Source organism: Saccopteryx bilineata, chromosome 3, assembly GCF_036850765.1.
Source record: "Saccopteryx bilineata isolate mSacBil1 chromosome 3, mSacBil1_pri_phased_curated, whole genome shotgun sequence".
Taxonomy (NCBI): Eukaryota; Metazoa; Chordata; class Mammalia; order Chiroptera; family Emballonuridae; genus Saccopteryx; species Saccopteryx bilineata.
This window is the reverse complement of record NC_089492.1, coordinates 236,134,526-236,161,403: the sequence shown is the minus strand read 5'-3', so window position 1 is coordinate 236,161,403 and position 26,878 is coordinate 236,134,526. Positions and strand designations below refer to the sequence as shown.

At 40.6% G+C, this 26,878-nt stretch overlaps 1 protein-coding gene across 2 annotated transcripts in view; it reads left to right on the top strand.

The window, feature by feature from the left end:
• DNAJC6 (DnaJ heat shock protein family (Hsp40) member C6) overlaps positions 1-25,437 on the top strand; it is a 193,756-nt gene extending 168,319 nt beyond the window's left edge. For both annotated transcript variants that reach the window (XM_066268969.1, XM_066268970.1), the window contains exons 15-19: positions 1,277-1,396; positions 17,413-17,676; positions 20,273-20,415; positions 22,678-22,854; positions 23,711-25,437. In XM_066268969.1, coding sequence (XP_066125066.1) covers positions 1,277-1,396; positions 17,413-17,676; positions 20,273-20,415; positions 22,678-22,854; positions 23,711-23,812 — 806 coding nt within the window. In that variant the 3' untranslated portion in view covers positions 23,813-25,437. The remainder of the gene's footprint in view (positions 1-1,276; positions 1,397-17,412; positions 17,677-20,272; positions 20,416-22,677; positions 22,855-23,710) is intronic.
• Positions 25,438-26,878: the final 1,441 nt, after the last annotated feature.

Genomic DNA, 26,878 nt, shown 5'->3' with positions numbered 1-26,878 from the left:
ACATTTAACCAATTGCTAAAGCATGACTGTTCACCCCAGATGAAGTGAGTACTTACAAAGTATTATAGCTCACTTATATAAATATAATTTGTGTTGATTTTTCCTAAAGGTTCATATTCTGGCGGAACTTTCCCATTGGACTTAATAACATGGTAGTGCTGTGTATTATATGTTGTTTTACTTTTCTGAGTTTCATTTGCTGAATGTCTGTTTTGATACTAGAATTAGGCAGATCTGGGTATATATCTAACTCTGCCACTTAGTCTTGGATTTTTTTTTACAAGTTGAAATCTCAGTTTTGTTATCTGTAAAGAGGGGATCATAATTCTTGTCCCACACGGTTGTGTAGTTTAAGTGAAATAACTGATATGAAAATTTCTAGCATAGAGTAGATGCCAAATAATTTGGATGGTCTTCCTTTTTCATAAAGGACTTGTTTCAGGGCTTGATTTGTCTATGACAAATAAATTGTCTTTCTCATGGCTAGATGATATTTATTGAGAGCCATCCTGTATGATTGCATTCCCAGCACTTTGCAGGTCATACACACACACACACACACACACACACACCCCAAATGTGCTTATTATAGCAACTTTCTAAAGAAGTTATTTTCTTTTGTGTGTGTGTTACAGAGACAGAAAGAGACAAAGAGAGGGACACATAGACAGGAAGGGAGAGAGATGAGACGCATCAGTTCTTTGTTGCGGCACCTTAGTTGTTCATTGATTGCTTTTTCATATGTGCCTTGACCAGGGGGCTACAGCAGACCAAGTGACCCCTTGCTCAAACCAGTGACCTTGGGCTCAAGCTGGTGAGCCTTGCTCAAACCAGATGAGCCCGTGCTCAAGCTGGCAACTTTAGGGTTTCAAACCTGGGCCCTCGTGTCTCAGTCCGATGCTCTATCCACTGTGCCACCGCCTGGTCAGGCAGTTCCTGTTTCTTTACTTAACAAATGAGAAAATGTTGGCACTCAGAGTAGTTAAACAGTGCGCCCAGAGTCACTCATCCAGGAAATAGAAGAGCCAGAATTCAGATCCAGGTATGACTACAAATCCCATAGGAAGAACGAAGTCTCTGACAGGAGAGTTAGACTCTGGACATAGTTCACAGGTGTGCCTTCTTTGTGCCCTAAGGTCTAGCAACTTGTAACATATTTCCAAATCCTGTCCTAATGTGCCCTTAGAGACAAGATGAGCTGTAGGTTTGGATTTCTGAATTTCAGAATTTAGCTTAGACAGCTAACTCATTTTTAATGATCTTATTTCCTTTTCAGGAGGTTTTGGAATGGGAAGCAAGTCGGCTGCCACCAGCCCTACGGGGTCCTTGCATGGCACTCCCACCCATCAGAGCAAGCCCCAGACTCTGGACCCCTTTGCCGACCTTGGGACACTAGGTACAGACTTAACAGATTAAGACGTTTACTTATGGCTACAAAACCTCAAATCTAAATCTTTAGTATTATAATAAGCTGGTACCTAAATCTTATATATTCTTAAACTATATATACTCTAAAATCTGAAATTAGCTTTAAAAAAAAAAGGCTTTAAATAATTGGTTGGAACTAATCCCCATTAATCCATTTCTGTAGTGCCTAATTTTGGATTAGTAACATAAATAGTTAAAACTTCGAAGAACATCTGACAACAGACTTTAGCTGCAGTAGAAGTAACAAATGTGTAGGGAAACACCAGAGATGAGGCTGGCGAGGTAGGTTGGGGCCGCGTGGGGCCAGCTGTGCACAGGCCTTCTAGTGATGATACCGTGAGGTCCTCACACTGCCGTCCCTCTCTCACCGCTGACCACGGTGCTCTCCAGTTTGTAAAATTACCTAGAAAAAATAGATTCTCTGTGTAGCATTTCCAAGGTGTTTTTCATTGGATATTAATGGTTGCTAGAGGATATGTATTATATGAGCAAGTAATTTTGGAAACACTGATTACTGCAAAAATGTTTGAGAATAAATGGTCACAGTGATGCTTTCCAAAAGGGATAAAGTTTGTAGTATTCTCAAACTATTTCATCAAAAAACATTTTTCAAGGAGTAGTTCAATTGGATGTTTTGAAGCCTTGTCTTCCCCCTTCTCCCTTCCTCCTCTGGGCAGTTCAGAGTGAGTAAAGAGGTGGGTGGGCCCTGACACAGGTAAATCAGCCACGTTGATCAGTGTGATGCTGGTGGCCGAGGCCAGGCAGGTTCACATTGGGTTTGGGTGGAAGGTAGAGAAACTGTGGAGCCGGAAAGTGTGTGGCCACTCCCATTTAACAGTCTCTCAATGGCAGATGAGCAAACCTCTTCTCACAGTAGCGGGTGAACAGACAGCAAAAATGACCCCTCAGAGTGGCGGGCAGGTGATCTGCAATCCGCCATCCTCCCTGAGGGTAATAATTTTTTTTATTTAGCTTTACATAGACTATACACACATGGTGCTGCCGCGTGCTCCCACACTAATCAGGCAAAGTACAAGCGAGCAAGCCTAACACAGCTGTTTTCCCAACATACTGCTTCAATAAAAACCAACCAACCAAAAAAACAACAACAAAATTTCTGTCTTTTAAAGCTTATATTCTAGAAGGGGAAACAAATAGTAAATAACTAATAATGTTATTAGGAGATGTGCTATGTGCCAGGCACTATTTTTTTTTTTTTCTGAAGCTGGAAATGGGGAGAGACAGTCAGACAGACTCCCGCATGCGCCCGACCGGGATCCACCCGGCACGCCCACCAGGGGCGACGCTCTGCCCACCAGGGGGCGATGCTCTGCCCCTCCGGGGCATCGCTCTGCCGAGACCAGAGCCACTCTAGCGCCTGGGGCAGAGGCCAAGGAGCCATCCCCAGCGCCTGGGCCATCCTTGCTCCAATGGAGCCTTGGCTGCGGGAGGGGAAGAGAGAGACAGAGAGGAAGGAGGGGGGGTGGAGAAGCAAATGGGCGCTTCTCCTATGTGCCCTGGCCGGGAATCAAACCCGGTTCCCCTGCATGCCAGGCCGATGCTCTACCGCTGAGCCAACTGGCCAGGGCCCCAGGCACTATTTTAAGTGCTTTACATATATAAATTTATTAACTCTTCCCAATAATCTGTTGAAGTAGAGACAGTTATACTCCTCCTTTTGTAGATGAAGAAACTGGAGCACACAAGGTGAACTAACATGTCCAAGTCATAACGTTTCAGCACTAAAGTTCTAGCTCTGAACACTTGTGTCGTAACACCTGTGTGGAGCGCTATGAAAAAAATAAGGCAGAGCGTGATAGTGATGGTGTGTGATGGTGAGTGATGGTGAGTGATGGCGTGGCTGGGGCGTTATTTTAGATATCACGTGGTTAGGGAAGGCCTCTCTGAAGAGTGAGCTTTATAGGAAGATTTTTTAAAAAAATCCAACATTATGTCTTGCATTTAGTTCTCATATCTATAGCTACCTTTAATCTGGAATCACTTTCAGCCTTTCTTTACCTTTTATAACATTGATACTAGGAGGGTACAAGACAGTTAAGATAATAACCTCAATTTGTTAACTTTAATCACTTGCTTAAGATGATGTCTCTCAGTTTTCTTCTTTGTAAAGTTAGCATTTTTTTCTTTGTAATTAAGGAGTAATTTGGGGGAGATAATTTGAGACTATCCTATTTGAGATAATCTTATTGGAGAATATTTTATTCTCCATCTGACTTTTATCCACTGATTTTAGCATTCATTAATTCTTGCCTGAAGTAGTTGTTACTATGATGTGTGCAAAATTGTGATTTTCTGACTTTTCTACATTTATTACCTGGCACTTCATGATAAGGAAAAAAATCTTCTTTTCTCTCTTCTCTCTCTCTCTCTCTCTCTCTCTCTATCTCCTTCTCCATCACATCAGAGTAGACTAATGGATTTTTTTTTATTTAGTGGGATATCATTAAGTATTATCATTATTTCCTTTAATGTTCACATTGTCCCAGATTTGACTTGTGAAAGCCCGTTTGTTTTGGCTTTTATGTCCTTTTTACTGGATTCCATATTTTGAGAACTTTAGATTATAACAAGATGTTCCAGGCTTGTCTTAAAATTTTTATACCCTAGTCCTTGAGTCAGTCATTTTCCAAATTATCCTCATTCCCTTTTGTGGAGAATGGTATTTAGAAACCAAAATCTGTAGACTAAGTATGTTCATTGGTACTTGGGTGGGTGCCCTTGCTTTACCTTTTAGGAGATAGAGATAGGAGATGAATGGGTATAAATATGTAAAATTTCATCCAATACCACAGAATTCTTCTTGCCTTCCCTTATTGCATATGTGTATTTTCCTTTTCCCTGGATCACAGCAGCGTTAATAGTCAGACAACAAAATAGTTTCAGAATAGCTGCACGCATATCACTATAACAAATCTACTAGGAGGGCTTCTTTGACATTTTTGGAATACAGTAAGTTTTACAGCTGCTGGAGAAATTGATGTCCTAAATTTCTCCCTTTTTTTTCTTTGTTTGTTTGTTTGGTTTTATTTTAGAGAGAGACAGGGAGAGAGAGAAAGAGAAAGAAGAAGAGGAAGAGAAAGAAACATTGATCTGTTCCTGTATTTGCCCTGACCGGGGATTGAACCGGCAACCTTTGTGCCTCAGGATTTCTCCATTTTTCTGGTCAAATAACTTAGGAAAGTTAAGTGACTTTCCTAAAGCCACACAATGAACAGGTGTATGAGCAAGGGCTACAAGCTAAAACTTTTGATTCCTAGGTGATTGCTTTAGCGTATAAATTAAACTTCCAAATTATCTAGCTGCAATTTGGAAAATACAGAAGACAGTGTTCTCTATAGGGTATTCGCACATTGAACAATTCTGATACAAGCACCTGTGCCTTAGTTCCTCTCATACTTTGATTTGTGGCCTGGAAGTAAGGAGTTTTAAAAGTTTCCCAGGCAGTTCTAATGCACAGCCAAGGCTTTTAACCATGCTTTATCTTTTTTTAATTGAATTATATTAGGGTGACACCGGTTAACATCCATGCTTTAGCTTTTAATGAAGATAGCAGTGGCCTCTGGGTCTCACTGCTTCTTTGTTTTTCTCTCAGTTTTCTGATTCAGTAGCATTAAAAATTAGAATGGCTGAACATTGATAGAAAGTATTCTGGAAGGGCAGACATTAGAAAGTCCTACAATGTGGATGAGTCCCTTGAGAGCAGGGTCAACGTCAACCTTTTTAGCACTGTATCTGCAGCCTGGCCTGTAGCAGATGCTCAGTAGTGTTTCAGAAATGAATGAATAAAGGACAGTGTTATGGGAATATGGAAGGTGTTTTTTTTTAGTTCTTCAGGCTTATCCATATTTACTGAATTTTTAAATAATAAACATACATATATATATATAAGAAAGATAGTAAGCATCCTTAAAATATAAAATGAAATCTCATTTTAAATTGAATATCCAACCTAAGGTGTTGTTGATGTCCTGTTGGCAAGTGAGCCCAAGGGCTCATGAAGAGAGGCTTCATGCTCTGAGTTACAGACTGAGAGGAGGCAATACCAAGCTTCAGAGTGTATGCCCTGTTATGGCCTATCCCATAACATAGTACTTACCGAGTCCTTACAGTGTAGTAGTAGAACTGGTGTGTACAGACCATTGCTGGGCATATGAACTTGCATTATTTTATAATGCCTCTTAATTCACTTAATTCAGGATTTTTAAAGCACTTTTATATAGCTTTTGTGTCTGTACAGTATACGTGTGATGTATGTGTAGTTCTGATTTTATAGATAAAGGATCTGAGACTCCAGGAGGTGAAGTTTTTCACCAAGCATCAGAAGCGAAAGGACTCTCTATATAGGCTATTTTCAGCTCTATTCCCAGTGCCCAGCGCAGTATCTGGCACATAATAGATGCTCAACAAATACTGATGAATGAATATATGAATGAATGAGTAAATAAATGCATTCAAGAATGAATGCTTGAATGAGAGATGACTCCAAATCCAGTGGTCATAATACAACATTTCCAGTGGGGACAGAAGGAGGAATCCCAGATGAAAATAAAGGGAAAGTTTCTATAGAAAGAAGAGAGACATCCCTAGCCAGTGGCACAGTTGACAGAGTGTCATCCCAGAGCGCCAACGTCACTTGTTTGACCCCAGAGTTGCCTGTTTGATCCTGGGGTTGCTGGCTCCATCCCAAGGTGCCAGCTCAACCCCAAGGTTGCTGGTTCCAGCCCCGGTCCGAACACATGCAAGAAGCAATCAATGGAAGCACAACTAAGTGGAATAACGAGTTGTTGCTTCACTCTTTCTCCTTCTTCCTCTCTCTAAAAAAAGAAAAAAAGAGAAAGTAATGAAGGGATGAATTATAGTGAAAAGCTTAGGGATTTGGGGAGGAATTAGGGATTTGGGTACAGCAAATAATAACATTTGGAGGTAGGATGCCTATGATCAGTTCCCAGCTGCATTAATTAGCTGTGTGATCATGAGCATGTCAGTAAACCTCTCTGAGCCTTGATTTCCTCATCTTTAAGGTGAGGCCAATAGTACTACAGTACTTACCTCCTAAGTAATGTAATGTTAATTATTTTATTATCACTGTTCCTTCGGTTTTGGTGCATGAAAGGGTCCCTGGAGATCACCACATTTCAGTTTCTCATTTTACCTCTTTAAACACAAGTCACAGCTGCTCTCTATATTTTGGAAACAGCCCAGCATGTATGCAGGGAGTACTTGAAAGTTAGGAGATTATGGAATCAGGATTCTATTTACATTTTTGGCACAAAGTAGTAACATTTTTAAAAGGTGGAATAAGATCCTTTTCTCTGTTCAAAGTTGGCGGAGTGTTGGCTTGTGTATACTCTCTTGCAATAAAATGCAGGTACTGGGAAATTGAAACCTACTTGTGAAATTTCAAAACATATTATTAACCACGCTAGTACTTATAACAAACAATGATTAATCTTGACATTTAAATAGCACCTAAACGAGTGAACATATTTTGTTTTATTTCCTGTTCTTATCACTTGACAGTTTTTACTCCAGTGAAAAGAATAGAATCTACTAAGAAGTTGGGACAGAAAGAGGATGGCACAGTGGGCAGAGCCAGGGCTTTCTGGCTTGGCGTCAAAGACTTGGACTCCAGTCCAGTTCGGTCACTTGCTAGCTACATGACTTTGAGAAAATCACTTAACTGCTCTGACCTGCAATGTGTTCACCTAAAGAAAAGATGGAACTATTAATAATATACCTAAAAATGTCATTGTGGGGATTAAAGGAACTATATACCTGTAATTATTTTTTTACAGAAAGAATCAGCTCAAGCCTTTTTTTTTTACATGTGTACCCACAAATATCCACAATGCCACTGGGAAATATTGAGACAGCTTTCACAAGCTGTTTAGCTTCTGTGACAGTCTGTTTCTCTACTTGATGACAGCGATTTTCAACTGGTGTGCAGCAAGAATTTTTTTTTTCATTTTTTTTTTTTTCTGAAGCTGGAAACAGGGAGAGACAGTCAGACAGACTCCTGCATGCGCCCGACAGGGATCCACCCAGCACGCCCACCAGGGGCGACGCTCTGCCCACCAGGGGGCGATACTCTGCCCATCCTGAGCGTCGCCATGTTGCGACCAGAGCCACTCTAGCGCCTGAGGCAGAGTCCACAGAGCTATGCCCAGCGCCCTGGCCATCTTTGCTCCAATGGAGCCTTGGTTGCGGGAGGGGAAGAGGGAGACAGAGAGGAAAGCACGGCGGAGGGGTGGAGAAGCAAATGGGTGCTTCTCCTGTGTGCCCTGGCTGGGAATCGAACCCGGGTCCTCCGCACGCTAGGCCAACGCTCTACCGCTGAGCCAACCGGCCAGGGCCGCAGCAAGAATTTTTAAAACATGCAACACCTATTTAGTCAGGGCACTGGCCGCTTTTCCCTTAGATTGTCAAATAAAAAAATGATAACAGCCTGACCTGTGGTGGCACAGTGGATAAAGCGTTGACCTGGAACCCTGAGGTCACCAGTTCAAAACCCTGGCTTGCTTGGTCACGGCACATATGGGAGTTGATGCTTCCTGCTCCTTCCCCCCATTCTCTCTCTCTCTAAAAATGAATAAATAAAATCTAAAAGAAAAAAGTTAAAAAAATAAAAACAGCCAATACAATAGCTCTCTAGGGTGAATAAATCAAAATTATGCCTATTTTTTTGTCAGATTGGCAAAAAGTTTATTTTTTACTAACTTCAGTAATTAGTTTATGTGTGCCATGAGATGAAAAAGGGTGGAAATTGCTATTAGTGACAACTCATGCACTCCTCTGCATGCTTTTTTAAAGTCTTTTTAAATCTTATTTTATATTTTATTTCTTACAATTATTTTTTTTTTGAGAGGGGAGAAAGAGAGAAAATGGAGGAGGGGGGAGGGAAGCATCAACTCATAGTAGTAGTTTCTTGTATGTGCCTTGACTGGGCGAGCCGGGGCTATTGAAATGGACACCTCAGCATTCCAGGTCAATGCTTTATCCACTGCGCCACCACAGGTCAGGCTTAAATTTTATTTTTTTAAATTAAATTTATTGGGGTGACACTTAAGAAAATTATACAGGTCTCAGGCACAATTCTATAGCACATCATCTATACACTGTATTGTGTGTTCCCCACCCCAAGTCAAGTCTCCATCCATCACCATTTATCCCCCCATTCTCCTCTACATACCCCACCCCGCAATCACCACACTGTTGTCTATGTTTATGTGAGTATTTTTCACTTTTTTGTATGCTTTAATTTTAATTTTTTAATTAAATTTTTAAATGTATTGTATTAACATGGATTCAAGTATCCCACTGAATATAACACCCTCACCCCCCAACCACGTGCTCCCCATTATCTCCCTTTGTCCCCCTTCTGCTAACTCCCTTCTCCCTTCCCTCTGGGACTTGCTGTCCTGTTTTCTGTATCTCTGTGTTATGTATAGATAATTTCACTAATCCCTTCCCCTTCTCTGATTCCGTCCCCTCATCCCCCTTTCCTCTGACAGCTGTCCCTCTGCTCCCTTTGACCCTGCCTCTGCCTCTATTTCGTTCCTCAGTTCACCGTGTTCATTAGATTCTACATAGAAGTGAGATTATATGATATTTGTCTTTCTCTGCCTGGCTTATTTCACTTAGCATAATAATCTCCCAGTCCATCCATGACATTGCAGAAGGTGAGATTTTCTTCTTTTTCACAGCCACATAGTATTCCATTGTGTATATGTACCACAGCTTTCTTTTTCTTTTGGCTTTTTAAATTTTACTTTATTATTTTTATTGAGCTTTAATGTGCATATATATTTATCTTAGTTTCAGGTATACAACTCAGTGATTCAATATTTGTATCTAGCCAAATGATCAACACAAGTCTGGTTAATATTCGTCACCGTGCATAGTTGCACATTTTTTCTTCTTATGATGAAGACTTTGAAGATTTACTCTCTTGGCAATGTTTAAATATGCAGTACAGTACTATTATTACCTATTGTTGTCACACTACATGTCATATCCCCGTGACTTTTTTCTTTTTTTTAATTGATTTTAATTCACTGTGTTTACATAGATTCAAGTTTCCCACTGAATGCACCTCCCCACCCCCATGTTTCCATCAACATCCCTTTTGCCCCCCTCACCCCAATACCCTCCACCCTTTCCTCTAGGATTTGCTTTCCTGCTCTCTATTACGCTGTGTTATGTATATATAATTTCACCAATCTCTTTCCCTTCTCTGATCCTATCCTCTCATCCCCTTTCCCTCTGGTCCCTTTGATCCCGTCTCAGCCTTTATTTCACTCCTCAGTTTACATTATTCATTGGATCCCTCAAATGAGTGAGGTCATATGAGATTTTTCTTTCTCTGCCTGGTTTATTTCACTTAATATAATAGTTTCCAGGTTCATCCATGTTGTTGCAAAAGGTAAGAGTTCCTTCTTTTTCATGGCCATGTAGTATTCCATTGTGTATATGCACCACAGCATTTTAATCCACTCGTCCACTGACAGACACTTGGGCTGTTCCCAGACCTTGGCTATTGTAAACAATGCTGCAATAAACATAGGGGTGCATTTCTTCTTTTGAATCAGTGATTTGCGATTCTTACAATTTATTCTTTAAAGTGGGTAGCTGGGTCAAAAGGCAGTTCCATTTTTAATTTTTTGAGAAAGTGCCATACTGTTTTCCACAGTGGCTTCACGAGTCTGCATTCCCACCAGCAGTGCAGGAGGGTTCCCTTTTCTCCACATCCTCGCCAGCCCTTATTCTGTGTTGTTTTATTGATGAGCGCCATTCTGACAGGTGTGAGGTGGTATTTCATTGTGGTTTTAATTTGCATTTCTCTGATGGTTAGGGACGCTGAACATTTTTTTCATATGCCTATTGGCCATCTGTATGTCCTTCTTGGAGAAGTAAGTGTCTATTCAGTTCCTTTGCCCATTTTTAATTGGATTGCTTACCTTCCTGGTCTTGAGTTGTAGAAGTTCTTTATAAATTTTGGTAACTAACCCTTTATCAGATGCATTGGCCAATATGTTCTCCCACTGTGTGGGTTGTCTTTTTATTTTGTTAATAGTGTCCTTTGCTGTGCAAAAGCTTTTTAGTTTGATATAGTCCCATTTGTTTATTTTGTCCTTTATTTCATTTGCCCATGTAGATGTATCTGCAAAAATATAGCTACAAGATATACCTGGGAGTTAACTGCCTATGTTCTCTTCCAAGATTTTTATGGTTTTGCGACTTATACTTAAGTCTTTTATCCATTTTGAGTTTATTTTTGTGAATAGTGTAAGTTGGTGGTCTAGTTTCATTTTTTTGCACATACTTGTTCAATTTTCCCAACACCGTTTATTAAAGAGACTTTTTTTCCTACATTGTATAAGCTTGCCTCTTTTGTCAAATATTAATTGACCATAAAGGCGTGGGTTTATTTCTAGGTTCTCTGTTCTGTTCCATTTATTTGTATGCCTGTTCTTATATCAGTACCAAGTTGTTTTGATTACAATGGCCTTGTAGTATAACTTGACATCAGGAAGTGTAATAACTCCCACTTTGTTCTTTATTTTCAAAATTGCTGAGGCATTCAGGTTCCTTTTGGTTCCATATAAAGTTTTGAAATATTTGTTCTAGATCTGTGAAGTATGCCATTGGCATTTTAATAGGAATTGCATTGAATCTATATATTGCTTTGGATAGTATAGACATTTTAATGATGTTTATTCTTCTTATCCATGAACACGGTACATACTTCCACTTGTTTGTATTTTCCTTGATTTCTTTTTTCAAAGTCTTATAATTTTTTGAGCACAAGTTTTTTACCTGCTTGGTTAATTTTTCCCTAGGTACTTTATTTTTTTATTGTTGCAATAGTGAAGGGGATTGTTCCCTTACTTTCTCTTTGTGACAGTTTATTGTTGGAGTATAAAAATGCCACTGATTTCTGAATATTAATTTTGTATTCTGCCACCTTGCCAAATTCATTTATCAAGTCTAGTAGTTTTTTCACTGAGACTTTAGGGTTTTCTATATGCAGTATCATATCATCTGCTAATAATAATGACAGTTTTACCACTTCTTTTCCAATTTGGATGCCTTTTAGTTCTTCTTTTCTGATTGTTGTGGCTAGGACTTCCAGAACTACGTTGAATAAGAGGAGTGAAAGGGGGCACCCCTCTCTTGTTCCTGATCTTAAGGGAATTGCTTTTAATTTTTGCCCATTGAGTATGATGTTGGCTGTGGGTTTGTCATAGATGGCCTTTATCATGTTGAGGTATGTTCTCTGTATTCCCACCTTACTCAGAGTTTTGATCATAAATAGATGCTAAATTTTATCAAATGCTTTTTTTGCATCTATTGATATAATCATGTAATTTTTATCCTTTATTTTATTTATGTGATGAATCACATTTATTGATTTGCAAATATTGTACCAGCCTTGCCTCCCTAGAATAAATCCCACTTGATCATGATGTATGATCTTTTTAATGTATTGCTGGATCCTGTTTGCTAATATTTTGCTGAGAATTTTCATACCCATGTTCATGAGGAATATTGTCCTATAGTTTTTTTCTTTGTAGTATCTTTAACTGGTTTTGGAATGAGGATAATGCTTACCTCATAAAAGAAGCTTGGAAGTCTTCCCTACTCTTGAATATTTTGGAATAGTTTGAGAAGGATAGACGTTAGTTCTTCTTTGAATGTTTGGTAAAATTTGTCTTTGAAGCCATCTGGGCAAGGACTTTTGTTTGCTGGGAGTTTTTTTTTATAACTGTTTCAATTTCATTTCTCTTGTCTGTTTAGGTTTTCTGATTCTTCCAGATTGAGTTTTGGAAGATTGTTTCTTGGAATTATCCATTTTGCCTAAGTTGTCCAATTTTTTTTGATATCTATATCTTCATAGTATTTTCTTACCATCCTTTGTATTTCTGTGGTGTCAGTTGTTACTTCTCCACTTTTCATTTCTAACTATTTATTTGGGTCCTCCTCTTATTTTCTTGATGAGTCTGGTTAAAGGTTTGTCAATATTGTTTACCTTTTCAAAGAAGCAGTTCTTGGTTTCATTGATCTTTTGTATTGTTTTTTTAGCCTCTCTGTTATTTATTTCCACTCTGATCTTTATTTCCTTCCTTCTACTTCCTTTGGGTTTTATTTGTTGTCCTTTTTCTAGTTCTTTTAGGTGCAGAGTTAGATTGTTTATGTGGACTTTATCTTGCTTCTTAAGGTATGCCTGCAATGCATACTAACTTTCCTCTTATAGTACTGCTTTTGCTCTGTTACATAGATTTTGGGTTGTTTGTGTTTATTTTCATTTGTTTCAAGGAAATTTTTTATTTCTTTTTTGATCTTATTGTTAACTCATTCATTATTTAATAACATGGTATTTAGCCACCAAGAATTTTTTGAATGCTCTTCAGTTTTTCTATTGTAGTTGATTTCTGTGTAGTTTCATGCCATTGTGATCAGAGAAGATGCTTGATATCATTTCAATCTTCTTAAATTTATTGAGACTTGTTTTGTGTCCTAGCATATGGTCTATCCTAGAAAATGAACCATGAGCATTTGAAAACTATGTATATTCTGCTGCTTTGGGGTGAAATGTTCTGAAGATATTAATTAAATCCAGTTTGATCTAGTGTGTCCCTTAAGACTTCTCTTTCTTTATTTCTTTTGCTATATAAAATAGTCTTGGTTGTGGTTTCTTGTTTTCTATCACTTTGAATATTTCTTGCCCAATCCTTTCTGGCCTGAAATGTTTCAGTTGAGAAGTCTGATGTTATCCTTATGAGGGCTCCTCTGTAGGTAATTAACTGCTTTTCTCTTGCAGCTTTTAGTATTTTCTTTGGCATTTTAATTATGATGTGTCTTGGTGTAGGCTTCCTTGAGTTCCTCTTTAATGGGGCTCTCTGTGCTTCTTAAACTCATGTGACTTTTTCCTTCATCAACTTAGGGAAATTTTCAGCTATGATTTCTTCAAACAAGTTTTCTATTTCTTGTTCATTCTCTTCTCCTTCAGGAATCTCTGTGATGCAGATGTTGTTCCTCTTCATGTTGTCACAGAGGTCTTTTAGAGTTTCCCAGTCTTTTTGAGTCTCTTTTCTTCTTGCTGCTCTGCTTCTGTGCTTACGTTCATCTTGTCCTCTGAATCGCTGATTTGACCCTCTGCTTCATCCAGCCTGCTGTTGATTCCTTCTAGTGCAGTCTTCATTTCTGGTATTATATTTGTCATTTCTGACTGATTCTTTTATATGATTTTAATGTCATTTTTGGTGCTTATTATCTCTTGAAGTTCTCATTGTGATTATCCATTGTTGCTCTAAGATGCTTGAGCATCCTAATACTCATTATTTTAAACTCTATGTCTTGTCATTTGGTTACTTCCATTTCATTTATTTCTTTTTCTGGGAATTTCTCTTGTTGATTCACTTGAGTAATATTTCTTTGTCCATTTTGTCTGTGTATTAGGTAGCTGTGCTCTGATTTTGAAATTTGTTGTAGTGTCTTTATGAGGAAGATGGGCTCAGTGGTACTGACCTCCAAGCCACCCGAGTTCCTTGTTCTGGGAATGCTTCTTCAGGGTGGTATTTATCCTACTGTTGTATGTGCATATTGAATGCAGTTAGTCTTTTTGTGGTTGCAGTTATCCCTTCAAGGTGGCTAGCCCTAACGTTCAACTTTGATCATGTGTATTAGTCTACGGCCATACCACCCTGAACGCGCCCGATCTCGTCTGATCATGTGTATTAGACACTGTGCAGTGTCTGTCTTATTGAGTATATTTATTCTCCACAGCATCTGGTGCCTGCTGGACTTCTCCTTTGTGTGTGCTGCTTATATAGCTAGCCAAGTCTAATGTTGGTGCTGTCTGCCACCCACAACTGGTTGTGGTGGTTTTGGGTTTTCTTGGGTTGGCGCCAGCCATTATTTGTAACCTGCTATGGGCTGCCTCTTTAGAGCCACTGCTCTGTTCACTGTTTGTGTCTACATTTTCTGTGCCTGATGAGTGTAGGTGGGGCCAACCTGTGTAGAAGGACCAGCTTCTTCCTTTTCAGAGATAACAGAAGCTCCGTAAAAGCCCCAAGCTCCATAAGATTTGCCTCCACTTTTCAGCTGCTCCACCTCCTCTTATAGCTTTGTGGTCTTCCCACAGAGTCTTCTGTAGTAAGACTATAATATAGGCCAGGCATGGCCAACAGTTTTTGCCCCGGGCCAGATTAGAAAGGAAACTTTTTTCATGGGCCAGATGAAATATTAAAATTAAAAAATGTTAAAATCAAAAACGATTCGTTTAAGTAAACAAAATTTTATTATGTAATTTGTTTATGAATAAATGTGAGTGAAAAAAAATTTAATATATAATATTTTAATAAAAATATAATTACATATTGTATAAATATCCAAACTGTATCACAATCAATCAAAACAATATTTAATTAATAGAATGAGCTTGAAGGAGTTATGTCACAAATAAAACAATTATTTTGTTTTACAAACAGCCTGGACACATTATCAGTTATCAACTGCAGCTACTGTCTATGCTACAATGCCAGTTGATTCAGCACACTTGATCACAAAAATAACGAATTGTTTTACCTTGGGTGCGCACTGGCAAACTCCACCTTAAAGAATGTGGGTTTCACATCGCCGCTAAACGTCAAACAGTTCATATCGAGTACAGACGAATACAAAAGTTGTAAATCTTTATAATAGAATTTTTAAAAAAAATAAAGTATCACGAATCCATTCGACCAATTATTGGAAGTTACCCCTAGATTAGTCACACGTGGAATTCTTTTCTGCGTATCACTATCTTCTTAAATATCTCTATTTCCAATAATCAAAAGATGCTTCTGCTTCTGAGTAGCTGAGATTTTAAAGTAGCGGAGAATATTAAAAATTTAATCGCAGGCTGCATAAACTCATTATACGGGCCAGGTACGGCCACCGGGCCGTATGTTGGCCATGCCAGGGTAGGCTCATACTGAACTCACCCCACTAAGCCCTGTACAGGTTGCAAGCTTGGTGGGTTAGGGCAGCTAAGGTTGGGGATACAACATTAGTGGGACCCCCTACTTTAGGGGTTTTGTGGTTAGGAGCTCAGTACAGGGAAAGTGGCCCCTACTCTAAAACCTAATCTTTCAGATACTACTGGTTACTCCAATTCTATTTCTCTGCATCGAGGTGAGCAGCAGGTTCAGATTGGGTGGGGCCGACCATCTTTTCTGCAGAAGTTCTTCCAGCTGGTGAGCCCCTAGTCTCAGGGAGGAAGACTGAGAGAGTTTTCCCCTGAGGCTAATTGTACCCCTTCCCAGAAAGTGGCTAAGCCCCTTGACTGTACCCAACAATTGACTCACATGGATCCACACTTTGAATGTCCATGCTCCAAGCCTCTCACCTTCTCTCCTGTGGGACCTAGCCTATTGGAGCAGGCTATCCAGAACTTGGGCTGGCTAATTGTGAAGCTCCAACCTATCCAATGCGTGTGAGCTGCTCTGTGCTGGTGCTGATCACAGAGAGTGGAATTTGCCTCAGCTTAGCCTGGTGTCCGATGAGCCCCACTTGGGACATGCCTCTAGCAAGCATCGTTAGGTTCTGAACTGATGCTCTTCGCAGCTGGCCACTGGATGTGCCCACCCTGGGCTTTCCTGGAGGGAACCTGGTGCAGACCAGTGGGGGACACTGCCCATGACTGTCCCTCAGCAACCTTCTTAGAGCTATAAGCAATCCAGAGTTTGTAGCTGCCTCTGCTGGTCAAGGTGTATACCTAGGCTGGCTTTTTAAAAGGCCCAGACTCCCTGAGATCCTACCTTCTGCAGCCCCTGTCTGCTGGCTCCGTGTTGGACTCAACCACTGAAATAAAACCTCTAGTGGAGTCTAGAGCCTGGTGCTATTGATGGGCGTGGCTCCTACCCCTCAGCCCCAGGCGTCAGTCTGTCCAGACTTTTTTCACAGACCTCAGTAAGGTTTGGTCTCTTGACATCCAGAGATGTGGTCTTCCCACACTCAGTTTCTACTGAGTCTCTGGTGAGGCAGAAGCACCATTCACAGTCTCAGGAGGAGGGGCTCCGGCCTCAACGCCAGAAAACTGAGTCACTGATGTGCCCCTTGCTTCCTGGATTACTTCACAGAAAGGCCCAGTCTCCATACAGTGGGGCAGGAGAGACTCCCGAGGGTGGGCAGTTGCTTCTCCCCAGGCTGCTGCCACAGGGAGGAGACACTCTACCCCAGAAAGATGGCGACTGCAGTGTTGGAGGATGACTCAGCACAGGGGTGCTGGTGGCTGTTCCTTACAGTTTCTCTTTTCCTTAGAGTTTTCACTCTCCTCACACAACTCCAGTCCACTCAGCCCTCCTCTGCCGGAGCCCTGGATAAGTGGCTATGAACGAGATTGTCTGCACTGGCCCTTTAAGATGGAGCCTATGTCTCTTAGAGCTCTGTCTTTTTCTCACAGACAGAAACCCTGGCTCTTTTCACCGCCAAATGCTATGTGGGAGCCTCTTCTAGGCTCTGGAGCTCTAGGCTGGGGCACCCTGCCTGGGGCTGAGGACCCTCCCCTCTCAGGGCGACCCTCCCTCAGTGAGAGTCCTTCGGGACCCTCAGCCACTGCTGGCTCCTGGGAGCAGGGCAGCCCTTTCCGCGTCTCCACTCTCGCTACCAGTCTCAGTGTGGCTAATCCTTGGTTACAGATAGACTCCTCTTCGTTTAGTCCAAAGTTGGTTTTTCAAGATGATTGTTCTTTAATTAAGTTGTAATCCACTTTGGTCCTGGGATTTGGCAGTTGGAACGTCTGCCTACTTCGTCACCATCTTGGAATCTCTGTAATTTATTTTTAACTATTAAGAAGGTTAATAGTGCTATTAGTCACTAAGCAATTTCCACTAAGGTTATTGCAAAACAATAACTCAAGACACAAGAGTTAGAGGCTACTCAAAATAACATTACTTCTTTCTCCCCCCTTTTCTTCTATAGGTAGTTCTTCATTTGCCAGCAAACCCACCACACCAACTGGATTGGGTGGGGGATTTCCACCTCTCAGCTCACCACAGAAAGCTTCTCCCCAGCCTATGGGTGGAGGGTGGCAGCAGGGAGGTGGCTATAACTGGCAGCAGACACAGTCTAAGCCACAGCCTAGCATGCCACACTCCTCTCCCCAGAACCGGCCCAACTACAACGTGAGCTTCTCAGCCATGCCTGGGGTGCAGAGTGAACGTGGGAAAGGATCCTCCAATTTGGGTAAGGATGATGGTATGGAGTGGCATGGAGCCTGGCTACAGGGTGGCCTGTGTGTGTCATAATACCTGTGTGCATGTCTCAGAAAGAGACAGAACACAATTCCAGTAGTTTCTGAAGCAATCTTCTAGTTGTAGAGATACAACATGACTGCTGTCTCCAACACTGTGCCTAGAGCACCTGGGTTTCCCATGCTCTTAACGCTTACATCATTTTGTGACTGTTGGCTCACTTGTCTGTTTCTCCACACACACTAGAACCAGATGGAGAGCAGGGGCTGTGTGAATTTTTGCCTTGTTATCATAGGTGCATAGCATAGTGCTTGCATATCATAGACACTAAATGAATATTGAATGGATGAGTGGAGCAGTGGATGGATCTTGAAACTGTCATTTCTTGAAAGGTGGGGTAGAAGAGAAAAGTTGGGAACCTTTTTAGCACTGTGTTCACATTTTCCCTTGGGTCCTGATTAGAATGTGTATGTCTTAGACATTTACACTTTCTTATGCTCTGGTTGGTAGATGTTCCTGAGACCACTGGATTTCCTGTGGTGGTTTTTACCCTGTTCTGCAGAGAAAGTTAAAAGTACACAAGATGGACCTACATCTAAGACTGGAGGATACTTTGGATGGGATTTTTTTTTTTTTTCAATAGGATTCTTGATGAGTAAAATATATTTTGCATAGCAGAGATGGTTAAATGTGAGTTTGTTGAAATGCCTGGCATTCTGCATTCTAGTTGATTTGATCGTTCCTAAGAATTAAATGTGCAGGGACATGATGAGGAAACAGGCCTTTCCCTCAATGGAATCCATAGAGAGAAAGTCTACTTTTTCCAGTAGCAATAGCTAACATTTATTGAATACGTACTATATGTCAGATGCCTTTCTAAACAGTTTTCGTGTATTCTATAATCTTCAAAACTAACCCTATGTTGTAGATGAGCAATCTGTGGCATAGATCGATAAAGTAATTTTCTAAATTCATAAATGACAAAGTTAAGATTTAAACTCAGGCAGTCTGGCTCCAGAAAACCTGCTCTTAATTGCCACACTCTACTGGCCACGACATGTTGCCTTCTCACAATATTAACATGATAGGGATGCTTTTGTTGGGAATATGTAACACCATAATTGTTCTTGTCTAGCAGTGGATAGTCCTTGGACAGTTCCATGAGTCTTGTGGCTTTTTTGTTTTTATTTTGCGTAGATGTGGGGTGAGTGTCCTCAAATCAGCAAGTAGTTATGGAGCATCTTCAGTGTGGAAAACACTGGGGATACAACAGTGAACAAGAAAGACAAAATCCTTAGTCCCAATGTGTACGTATGTGACTGTGTGTGTCCTTTATAGAGATGGCAAACGGGTTTCATTTCAGACACCAGCTTTGGTTGATGGGCATTGATGGCATGGACTACTGTGTTTTGGTTCTGTTTTGTTTTAATTTAACACATATTTAAATAGCCAGGTACTGTTCTAAGTACTTTAAAATGTTAACCTTAATTGTCACAACAATCCTATGAGGTAAGCAGTATTAGCAGTAACTGTCTGCATTGTACAGATGAGAAGATAATAAATAACTTGTCCCAAGGTAACATTGCTAATAAGTAGCCGAGCTGGAATTCAAACCCCAGGGAGTCTGTCTCCATAGTCTCCGCTCTTCACCACCATGCTAGGCTGCCTCTTCAAACAGATTGAGACAGATTGAGGCTACAACCAAACTTGGAGAAAAAGACCTCTATGATGGACTAAAACTGTCAACGGGGCTTAGCAAGGAAAGTGGTGGGATGCATGGATTTCAAGTACCAAAATCCAGATCTTAGTTCCATCACTGATACTAACTAGCTGTATGGCTAGGGCAAGATGTGTGTGTTTGGGGGAGGGGGGGAGTGATGGATCATGGGTAGCCTCATCTATAAGTATTGATAGATGGTACAGTGAAAATGGAATTATGGAATTGGATTTAGTCTAACGATCTAACCTCAAGTCCTAGCTTTGCCATGAACATGGTGTATAATTCTGGACAAATTTCAAATTCTTAAGTTCTCTAGACTTCATTTTCATCATCTATAAAATAGGCACGGCAGTCTCATACTATACCCACAGGGTAAATGAGGATTAAGGGTGTTATTGCATGTGAAAGCACCTTGAAGACTCTAAGTGTTATGACACAATGGTATGATACTATATTTAAGAGTAAATACTATATCCTTACCAGATGGTGGCACAATGGATAGAGCTTCGGCCTGGGATGCTGAGGACCCAGCTTTGAAACCCTCAGGTGTTGCTGGCTTGAGCATAGCTCACCAACTTGAGCGTGGGGTCTGTGTCCTGAGCATGGGATCATAGACATGACCCCCTGATCACAGGCTTGAGCCCCAAGGTCACTGGCTTGAGTCCAAGGTTGTTGGCTTGAACAAGGGGTCACTGGCTCAGCTGGAGCCCCCTGGTCAAGGCACATATGAGAAAGCAATCAATGAACAACCTAAGTTCTGCAATAACAAGTTGATGTTTCTCATGTCTGTCTCTGTCTGTCTGTCTGTCTCTCTCTAAAAAAAAGAAAAAGTAAAAACTATAATGATTTTTTAAAAATTATATTGCAGAAGGGAAACAAAAAGCAGCCGACTTTGAAGACCTACTATCTGGTCAAGGTTTCAGTGCACATAAAGACAAAAAGGGTCCTCGAACAATAGCTGAGATGAGAAAGGAAGAAATGGCTAAGGAAATGGATCCTGAGAAATTGAAGGTGAGTCCCTGACCCAGTGTGATTCTCCCGTGTGACAAGGTCGTGTGTGTGGAGCCATCAGCGGTCCTAGATCTTTACTCCTCACTGCTTTCCTTCACTTTTAACCAGAGCAGTTCTGTTTTTATCTGGTTTTGATTCTGGAAGTCTAGGTAAGATTTGACTTGGGGAAAAAGGATGTTTCTCCATTTTTTTTTTTAATTTGCAAACCAGCTACTCTAACTCTCTTATATCACAGATGAGGAAACTGATGATACTTCATAGAGGAGGGTGTTGTGTGGACAGGGGACCCAGGTTAGCTTGGAAATAAAAGGGTGGTAATGTTGAACTGTGTGAGGTAGTAAAAGAGTTTGTAAACATCAAGAGAATAGGAACGCTCTTCACAGAGGGAGAGGTCCAATTCCTATGTGACAAAATACTAAATATGCTGTCACTACAACAGCGTGAGAGATGAGGGTCTCATCTTTGACTTCATCAGAGCCTCTTCACAGCCAGGACTAGCACAGCCAGTGAGTCATTGTGTGGAAAACTATAACACATTTCTAGACAGATTCAAACATGTGTTGAAGATGTATATATCCTTTGATACTTTTTTTGAGTATAATAGAACTGTGGTCCCCAACCTTTTTTGGGCCATGGACTGGTTTAATGTCAGAAAATATTTTCACGGACTGGTCTTTAGGGTGGGACAGATAAATGTATCACGTGAACGAGACAAGCATCACGAGTGAGTCTTAGACGAATGTAACAGAGGGAATCTGGTCATTTAAAAAAAATAAAACATCGTTTAGACTTAAATATAAATAAAATGGAAATAATGTAAGTTATTTATTTTTTCTCTTTGGCCCGGTACCAAATGGCCCACAGACTGGTACCGGTCTGCGGCCTGGGGGTTGGGGACCACTGCCATAGAAGATCCTTTGTTTGTATTTGTTTTGCACTTCATGTAACATCACAGAGGCTTTATGTTCCTTCCAAAAAACTTTGTGCTCCGTCTTGATAACTTTTGTTCATGAAGCAAATCGGACAGTTTTCTATAAAAGAGAGTCATGTATGTTATTTAAACCATGCTTGGTTATTTGGTTGGTACAGGGCATTTAGCTGTTTGAAAGAGCAACTATCATTAACCTTGACTAAACCATTCATTTGATGACAAATATGCCCTGAGCTCCTATAATGTGCCCAGTGCTGACACATTGTTATGAATCCATTTACTTAATCACCCTTATTTGTTCAAAATATGAAGATCCAAACTATGAGTAGTTTGAATGGATGACTAAAATGGCTGAATTCATTAGACAAACCTGTTTGAGTTCTATTCTGTGCCAGGAGAGTTGTGTGGTTTCTGAGCTACAGTGTTATATAAGAAGCAGTACCTTTCCTCAGACAGCTCTGCCTCTGGACAGGGAAGGACAGATAGTGACAATAAAGTGTGGTACATATATGCTAGAAATATGTTCAAGGGAGTAGCCCAGGGAAATTCTGGATTTTTTTCAAGGGCTATGTATTTTGTGTTTGTGTGCTGGATACTGTACGAGACAGAATGTGATAGCAGAAAGCATTTCAGACATGGTGTGTGTCCCCATGGAGTTTATACCGTAGGAATAAATAATGAACTCTGGGGTGGGACAGAGAGAAAGGAATTCTGATTCTCAAAGGGGAACAGTATGAAATCCTGAGCCGATTTTTGAGGGCTGATGAAGAGGTAACCAGAAAGAGAAGGCAGGGTGTGGAGATGGAAAAGCATTCCAGGTAGAGGAGACAGCTTGGAGTCTACAAGGAGCGTCAGGAACTCTGGTGTTATTGGAACAGGAGGGGTTCCCAGAGTCCCAACAGAGACCTTCTGATTTCCTTTTTTTTTTTTTTTTCCTGTATTTTTCTGAAGCCGGAAACGGGGAGAGACAGTCAGACTCCCGCATGCGCCTGACCGGGATCCACCCGGCACGCCCACCAGGGGCGATGCTCTGCCCACCAGGGGGCGATGCTCTGCCCCTCTGGGGCGTTGCCATGTTGCGACCAGAGCCACTCTAGCGCCTGGGGCAGAGGCCGAGGAGCCATCCCCAGTGCCCAGGCCATCTTTGCTCCAGTGGAGCCTCGGCTGTGGGAGGGGAAGAGAGAGACAGAGAGGAAGGAGAGGGGGAGGGGTGGAGAAGCAGATGGGCGCTTCTCCTGTGTGCCCTGGCCGGGAATCGAACCCGGGACTTTAGCACGCCAGGCCGACGCTCTACCAGGGCCCTGATTTTCTTAACTCCCCTGCCGTTACAGATTCTGGAATGGATTGAAGGCAAAGAGAGAAATATCAGAGCACTCCTCTCCACGATGCACACTGTGCTGTGGGCTGGGGAGGCCAAGTGGAAACCGGTTGGCATGGCAGACCTGGTAACGCCCGAGCAGGTGAAGAAGGTGTACAGGAGGGCTGTGCTGGTGGTGCATCCAGACAAGGTGAGCAGAACCCGCCCCACTGTATTGCCTGTTTGGCCCTCATTTCATTAGTTGATAAACAGGTATTAAAACAGCATACTTTCGATTTGCTGGTCATTAGGCAATTTATACGATAAAATAAAGACTGTGGGCTAAAATCAGGTATTTAAACAAAGAGATACTTAATAAAGTGGATGAAAAAAAATCAAGCTATATATTACAAATAATGGAATGGAGGACTTTCCTCACAGAGGTTTCAGATTTGCAGGGACGAATTTCTGGGTTATCTAAGAACTTAGTTATTTTTAGAAATGAGAAAAATGGGAATTTAGAAATACAATCCATTGGAGATGGGCTGTCATAAACCTTTGTCATTGGATAGATAATTCTGGAGACTAGAGAAGAACCTTTTGCTGCCCAGTAACTTCTTTGTTATCTACTCTTTGACTGATTACAACTACCATATGTGGAGTTCGAGAGGGAGGGAATGCTTGGGAGGTCATAGTAATTAAGGTCTTATAGATTGGGCTGTAAGAAGAGAAATGGCCTGCCTGGTCTGTAGTGGCACAGTGGATAAAGTGTCGACCTGGAACACTGAGGTCACCAGTTCGAAACCCTGGGCTTGCCTAGTCAAGGCACATATGGGAGTAGATGCTTCCTGCTCCTCGCTCCTCTCTCTCTCTCTCTCTCTCTCTCTCTCTTTTTCTCCTCTCTCTAAAAATGAATAAATAAAATCTAAAAAGAAAAAAGAGAAATGGCCTAATAGAAAAACATTTCAATACGATAGAGCCCACATACCGGCCTGAACATTTAATATAAATAAAATTTTGGTCTGTGGTATCTAATGTGTGTTTACTTTGTTTGTTTTTTTCTGTAGGCTACTGGGCAACCTTATGAACAATATGCAAAGATGATTTTCATGGAGCTCAATGATGCCTGGTCTGAATTTGAAAATCAGGGCCAAAAGCCCTTGTACTAATATATGAGCTTTCCCATCTCTGCCGCAGACCTGTGCTAATGCTTAGTGTGTGTCACAATTCTGCGGTTTTCAAAGATGAACCAAACACTCCAGTAACATGTATCCAGTACTAAACTGTGAAGTTACTCGTGAATTAATTCCTCTTTGGTAAGGAATGTGGGTGTTTGTTTTCTCAAGTCCCCACCATAAAAGGTCCAAAGCAGGAGAGGAACTCGGAGTCAAATGACCTTGCAGAGTTACAGCATTCCAGCCAGCCTGTGAGGAGCCTGTTCAGCATATTGTGGGGAAATGAAAATCAGAAGCCACCAAAAGCATAACACCCATCTCACTGTCTGGCAATAGGACTCATGAGCAAAAGTTATGATAATAGGATTATCTAATGGATTTTAATAATGGTATTGACATACTTTGAGCAATGGCTTTAGACTCCAGGAATACAACAACCAAGTTTTGTTTTGTTTTGTTTTGTTTTTTAAAGTGACAGGAAGGGAATAGTGAGACTTCCACAAGTGCCCTGCCTGGGATCCACCCAACAACCCTATCTGGGGCCGATGCTCACAACCAAACTAATTTTAGCACATGAGGATGATGCACTCTGACCAAGTGCCCAGGGCAATGCTCAAACCAATCAAGCCACTGGCTGCAGGGGGGAGGAGGGAGAAAAAGGGAAAGGGAAGGGGCAGAGAAGCAGATGGTTGTTTCTCTTGTGTGCCCTGACAGGGGATTGAACCCAGGACATCCATATGGCAGGCCTGTGCTCTACCACTGAGCCAGCCAGCCAGGGCCTAAGTATTTTTTTTAATGGAAAGTTAATGTGGTCATTAGCATAACAACTGTACACTTCATTTGGTCAAGAGGACTAACAGATGCAAAAAACAACAAAACATGAATTGTGGGAAGTGATTATATTACAATCTACTGATGACCACCGACTCTTCCTGGATAACTAAAACTTAGTGAAAATGCTGGTTAAAGAAAACAGGGACTCTGAGGATGTGGAAATCTTTATTCCTGGTCAGAAAGTTGGGCCGCTACCTTCTTTTCCCTTCAGAAAACTGGTTGTTTAATGAAAAAAGTTTTAATATAACAGCAACTCAAGCTGACTAGAAAGAAACTTCTGATTTTGCCACTAGGCTTAACGCTCTTCCTTTTCCTTAGCAAGACAAAGTTCTTAGTCTGCTGTAAGGCAGTTTGGCACATTCATGAGTTCTCAGGACTGACATCTAGTGTGGACTGAGTGCCCTCTGGGTTTGCGAGTGGTTGTGGTGAGACTAGAACACCGAGCACTAGAGCCAGTCGGGCGCAGTTGCAGTGAAAGAGCCGAGCTTACCCTCAAACCGAGTCAGATGGCTTGTCAGGATTCCCAGTTCCTCTCCCCACCTGGCAAAACTGGACCCCCTGGATTGTGAGAGAGGGGTTTATTGTTTCAAAAGTTGTTGGGGATCCACAGGAACAACATTCATACAGGGACATCTGTGAAAGCAGAGTGAAACCTTCGCAGACTTCAAACTGGCCTTTAGTTCAGCATTTTGGCTGTTCCTGATTTGAGGGGTAAGCAGTTGTTATCTGGTGGCTTTAGTATATCTCTTTGGTGTACACATACACAGTGTGCATAATATATATATATATATATATATATATATATATATATATGCAGAGCAGTCGGGCAAAAGATTTCCATGCTGATTTAATTTAAAAGGTTTATGCTCAATATTGGAAAAGCTTTCAAAGATTGTTTTTTAAAGACAATCTTTTGTTTGTTTATTTGTTTGTTATTATTTTACTTTTCTTGTGGCAAACTGTACTGGAAAAGCAGCATGTCAAAAATGCTTTATGTTCCAAATAAGAAAAAAGAAAAAAATGCTTTCTGTTTTATATAGAATTCTTCCTTTCCTTTTTTCTTTTTTGTTAAAAGGATGTGTTTTTTATTTTACTTTTTACTGACAATGTGAAACTCGCAAAAAAAAAAATGTTCTTTTTAAATATACAGCTGTAAACTGTTCGAGGTAACCATAACGAACTAGGTGATATTTATTAACGTATTATAAAATAATGTTTGATCCAGTATGTGCTTGTCTTATTTAAAATTGGAATGTGAGACATGTTGCTGTGACTTGTTTTTTTTTTCTTCATTCACATTTGTAGATACTGTGTGCACTAAAGTATATAATGATAATTAAAAGGATGTGAATGTCACGTACATTTTGAAATGATAGAACTGTATTAGCTTTGTATCATGTTTTGATAATTCATCAATGTTCACACTTTAAAATATCATTAAATATTATGTAATTAGCAGTGAGAAAGAACCTTACCTAACTTAATTTTGGGTTCCCCCATCTCTTTTCCAGATGCATTATAACTCTGGGCCTCTATTTATCTCAAGCATATTTATCTTAACATATGCAGACCAACAAGTTTTTGCATTCCTTTTAAATATCTGGTTGTGACAGGACTTCTTGTTGATCAACTTCACCATTTCATTCATATTTATTGTAATATATTTTTGTTTTGTAAATATGTTACAACAAAATGTGATTCGTCTAAAATATTTGTAATGTATATTAAAAAGCTCAAAAATACTTGTAGAAATCTAAGTTATTTTTACACTTGTAGGAATTATAATGATGAGCTTGAATACCGCTTCTGACAGGATTCACATTTAAGAAAAGTTATGGGGGAAGACTATGAAAAGCATGACACATTTGTACCAAAATGTAATACCCTAACCACCCCCACTGATACCCTCGCCCTCATAGGTACACACAGTTTGATCATGCTACATGAATACAACTATGATTCAGAAAGAATCAGCACAGAGTCTGACCTATGGTGGCGCAGTAGATAAAGCATTGACTTGGAATGCTGAGGTTGCCGGTTCGAAACCCCAGATTTTCCCGGTCAAGGCACATTCAAGATGAGTTGATGCTTCCCAGTCCTCCTCCTCACCTTTCTCTCTCTCTCTCTCTCTCTTCTTTCTAAAAAAACAATAAATAAAATCTTAAAAAAAAAAAAGAATCAGCATAGAAATCCTAACTAGAATATTAACAGTTTTCAAAGCTTCAT